Source organism: Piliocolobus tephrosceles, unplaced genomic scaffold (assembly GCF_002776525.5).
Source record: "Piliocolobus tephrosceles isolate RC106 unplaced genomic scaffold, ASM277652v3 unscaffolded_9556, whole genome shotgun sequence".
Taxonomy (NCBI): Eukaryota; Metazoa; Chordata; class Mammalia; order Primates; family Cercopithecidae; genus Piliocolobus; species Piliocolobus tephrosceles.
In genome coordinates this window covers 2,449-7,197 of record NW_022337114.1, presented here as the reverse complement: position 1 = coordinate 7,197, position 4,749 = coordinate 2,449, and the positions used below count along the sequence as shown (strand labels likewise).

Genomic DNA, 4,749 nt, shown 5'->3' with positions numbered 1-4,749 from the left:
AAAAAAAAAAAAAAAAAAAAAAAAAAAAAAAAAGAATTTTTTAAAAAATCACATGGTCATATCAATAAACACAGAAAAAGCACTTCACAAAATCCAACATCCTTTCACGATAAAAAATACTCTAAAAACGAGGAATGGAAGGCAATTACCTTAACCTGATGAAGGGTATCTATCAAAAACTCACAACTAATATCATACTTAATGGTAAGACTGAATGCTAGGCCGGGCACGGTGGCTCAACCCTGTAATCCCAGCACTTTGGGAGGCTGAGACGGGTGGATCACGAGGTCAGGAGATCGAGATCATCCTGGCTAACACGGTGAAACCCCGTCTCTACTAAAAAATACAAAAAACCAGCCGGGTGAGGTGGTGTGCGCCTGTAGTCCCAGCTACTCGGGAGGCTGAGGCAGGAGAATGGCATAAACCCGGGAGGCGGAGCTTGCAGTGAGCTGAGATCCGGCCACTGCACTGCAGCCTGGGCGACAGAGCGAGACTCCGTCTCAAAAAAAAAAAAAAAAAAAAAGACTGAATGCTTTTCCCCTAAGATCAGGAACGAGACAAGAATAAAAGATGTCTGCTCTAACCACTTTTCTTTTCTTATTTATTTATTTATTTATTGTTTTAGATGGAATCTTGCTCTGTCACCCAGGCTGGAGTGCAGTGGTGCAATCTGGGCTCACTGCAACCCCTACTTCCTGCCTCCCGGGTTCAAGCAATTCTTGTGCCTCAGTCTCTCAAGCAGCTGGGACTACAGGCGCTCACCACCATGCCTGACTAATTTTTTTTTGTTTTTGTATTTTTAGTAGAGATGGTGTTTCACCATGTTAGTCAGCCTGGTCTCAAACTCCTGACCTCAAGTGATCTGGCTGCCTCAACCTCCCAAAGTTCTGGAATTACAGGCATGAGCCACTATGCCCAGCCTGCTCTAACCACCTTTTTTTTTTTTTTTTTTTTTTGAGACAGAGTCTTGCTCTGTAACCCAGGTTGGAGTGCAGTGGTGCGATCTCGGCTCACTGCAAGCTCCGCCTCCCAGGTTCATGCTATTCTCCTGCCTCAGCCTCCTGAGTAGCTGGGACTACAGGTACCCGCCACCATGTCTGGCTAATTTTTTGTATTTTTAGTAGAGATAGGGTTTCACCATGTTAGCCAGGATGGTCTTGATCTCCTGACCTCGTGATCCACCCACCTTGGCCTCCCAAAGTGCTGGGATTACAGGCATGAGCCACCATGCCCGGCCAAGAAAAATATTTGATTCATAATTGTATCAAAAAGAATAAAACACTTCGTGGCTGGGTGCGGTGGCTCACACCTGTAATCCCAGCACTTTGGGAGGCTGAGGCAGGCAGATCACCTGAGGTCAGGAGTTCAAGATCACCCTGGTCCGACATGGTGAAACCCTGTCTCTACTAAAAATGTAAAAATTAGCCAGGCGTGGTGGTGGGCACCTGTAATCGCAGCTACTTGGGAGACTGAGGCAGGAGAATCGCTTGAACTCAAGAGGTGGAGGTTGCAGTGAGCAGAGATCATGCCATTGCACTCCAGCCTGGGCAACAGAGTGAGACTCCATCTCAAAAAAAAAAGAATAAAAGAATAAAACACTTGGGAATAAATGTAACAAAAGAAGTGCAAAGCTTACACTCTGGAAACTATAAAATAATGTTGAAATAAATTAAAGAAGATCCAAATAAATGGAAAAACATCCCATGTTCATGGATTAGAAGACTTAACATTGTTTACATGGTACTATTCCCCAAACTGCTTTATAGATTCAGTGCAATCCCTATCAGAAGCCCATCTGACTGTAGAAATTGACAAGCTGAATCTAGAATTCATATATTCTGCCTACACTGGGTTGTGAGAAAAAAGAAAATAGAATTCATATAAAATGCAAGGGTCCCAAAATACTGACATAACCCTGAAAAAGCAAAACAAAGTAGGAAGACACACTTTCCAATTTCAAAACTTACTGCAAAGCAACAGTGATTAAGAGAGTATAATATTGGCATAAAGACAGACATGTAGACCAATGGAACTAACTTGGGAGCCAGAAAGTAACCCATTTATCTATGGTCAACTGATTTTCAACAAGGGTGACAAGACCATTCAGTGGGGAAAGCATAGTCTTTTCAATAAAGGGGGCTAGGACAACTGGATAGTCACATGCAAGAGAACCTTCCACTACACACAAAAATCAACTTAAAATGGCTCAAAGACCTAAGTGTAACAGCTAAAATTATAAAACTCTTACAACTCAATAACAAAAAGACAACCCAATTTTTAAAATGGGTAAAGGGACAGGTGTGGTGGCTCATGCCTGTAATCCCAGCACTTTGGGAGGGCAAGGTAGGTAGATCGCTTGAGCCTAAGAGTTCAAGATCAGTCTGTAGACCCTGTCTCTACAAATAACTAAACAAAATAATTAAATGATATAATAAAATAATTACAAATAATTTAAAAATTAGCTGGGCACGGCGGCATGAACCTGTAGTTCCAGCTACTTAGATCACTTGAGCCTGGGAGGTCGAGGTTGCAATGAGCCATGATCATGTCACTGCACTCCATCCTGGGTGAAAGGCCAGACCCCATCTCAAAATAAGTTAATTAAATTAAATAAAAAATGGGTAAAGGATCTGAATAGACATTTCTGCAAAGAAGATATACAACTGACCAATAAACACAAGCACATGAAAAGATGCTCAACATCATTAGTCATCAAGGAAAGGAACATCAAAATCACAGTGAGCTATCACTTCTCACCCACTAGGCTGGCTGCATTCCAAAAACAAATGAGTGAATAATAATAAGTGCTGATGAGGATGTGGAGAAACTGGAACCCTCGCACGCTGCTGGTAGGAATGTAAATCAGTACAGCTCCTTTGGTAAACAGTCTGGCAGTTTCTCAATTAATGAGTTATCAATAACCTGGCAATTCTACTCTTAGGTATATACCCAAGAGAAATGAAAACATATGGAAGAGAAATTAAAACATACGTCTACACAAAAACTTACACATGAATACTTAGAGTGGCATTATTCATAATCGCCAAATAATGCAAATAACCCAAATGTCTATTGATGAGCTAATCAATAAACAAGATATGGTATATTCATACAATGATCACAAAAAGGAATGAAGTAGTTACATGGTACGACTTGGATGAACCTTGAATATATTACACTAAGTGAAAGAAGCCAGACACAAACGGCAACATACTATAAAATTCCATTCATATGAGAACTCAGAATAGAGAATTCTACAGAAACAGAAAGTAGATTAGTGGTTGCTCAGGACTGGGAGAGGGGATGAGGAGTTTGGCGAAGAGTTAGCTCAAGGGTGGGGGGTTTCTTTGTGAGGTGATAAAAATGTTCTAAAATTGACTGTGGTGATGCACAAATCTGTGAATAAATATACTAAAAGTCATTGAACTGTATGCTTTAAATGGGTAATGTATATGGTATATGAGTTTATGTCTCAATAAAGTTTTTTTTTTTTTTTTTTTTTTTTTAATGTTTCCATTGACTGTTAAGGCAAGAGGGGGCATATGTTGTCAGAGAAGCTCTTGCTGGAAGGGTCAGGTTCCTAGGCTACCCACAAAGGATTCTGCCCCCAACACAGCCACACCAATGACAAGCCAACATTGGTGCAAACAGCTGCCGTGAACCACAGCCTAAATCTTTGTCTTAATGGGAAAGCACATGAGGTCAGAAGTCAAGAAACTGCGGACATCTTGACCTGACCTCGCCCTACAAAGGTGGCCACAGGAGCCCTACCACCCTGGCAGTCTGAGTGAGACACGGGCTGCAGCAACCCACCTGCCCCTGAGCAGCCCCTGGTGAGTGAGCCCAGAGGCCTGAACCAGGATCTTCAAAGATCGCCCTGCCCTCATTAAGGATGGCTCTTGCTGTCTGTCCCCCTCCCACCCACGGTGTGCCAGGCCCCGACCGACCTCTCAAAGGCCACATTACGAGTGTCCAGGTGGGTGGAGACGATAGGAGAGGTGAGGCGGCTGGCCACATGCTCCTCGCTGGGCCGCATGGCGGCCAGCAGTGCTTCGGGCTCCTGCAGAGTGAGCCCCAGCGTCTCCGCATGCACCACCTGCCGGTCATGGTCCACCTCCATCACCAGGGCTCCTGCCTCTGCCGGCCGGCGGGGGTGGACAAAGTGGGTGCAAATCAGAGCTGGGCGCCAGCAGCGCAGAGAAGGCAATCATGTACTCTCAGCTGCCTGCTGCCAAGTGGGTCAGCCTTGGCCCCTGGATCCCCCTCCTTCCCCAACCTCAGCTTCCACATCTGGAAAGTGGAGAGAAAGGGCAGCACCGCCCTCCCAAGCCGTGGGAGAACCTGAGGGCCAAGATGCTGCAGTGAGTGTGTCCAGAGCTCACCCTGGCCCTTGAAGATGAAACTCCTCCGGCCCCTCTGCCAGGTCATGTGCTCGAAGCCCAGGAGACTGGTGTCTACTCGCAGGCTCTCACCCCGCTTCCACACGCGGTACACATCGCTCGGGCACATCTTGGACACAAGGGGCACTGCAGGGTGCACAGGGGTCACTGGGAGTCTTCCCAAAGGCCCCACCCCAAATCCCTGGGAGCCCAGAGGTCCCCACTCACCCCAGCTGGTGAACTCCCACTTCATCTCCACGTAGAAATCGGGGGCCTAAGAGAAACCAGAGCTGCTCGTGAGGGTCCTGCCTGCTGCTGTCTCCGGCAGGCCCAGGAGCCCCTTGTCCACAGCCAGCCCAGCCCTTCAAGT

General features: G+C 45.8%; 1 protein-coding gene across 2 annotated transcripts in view; it reads right to left on the bottom strand.

Moving 5' to 3' along the window:
• Positions 1-3,472: 3,472 nt before the first annotated feature.
• LOC111532896 (ankyrin repeat domain-containing protein 13D-like) overlaps positions 3,473-4,749 on the bottom strand; it is a 3,718-nt gene continuing 2,441 nt past the window's right edge. The window contains exons 4-6 of one of the 2 annotated variants that reach the window (XM_023199860.2): positions 4,608-4,653; positions 4,383-4,526; positions 3,473-4,137 (exon numbers count right to left, since the gene is read on the bottom strand). In XM_023199860.2, coding sequence (XP_023055628.1) covers positions 3,887-4,137; positions 4,383-4,526; positions 4,608-4,653 — 441 coding nt within the window. In that variant the 3' untranslated portion in view covers positions 3,473-3,886. Of the gene's footprint in view, positions 4,138-4,382; positions 4,654-4,749 lie in introns of both variants that reach the window. The other variant, XM_026450007.1, reaches the window with a different exon arrangement.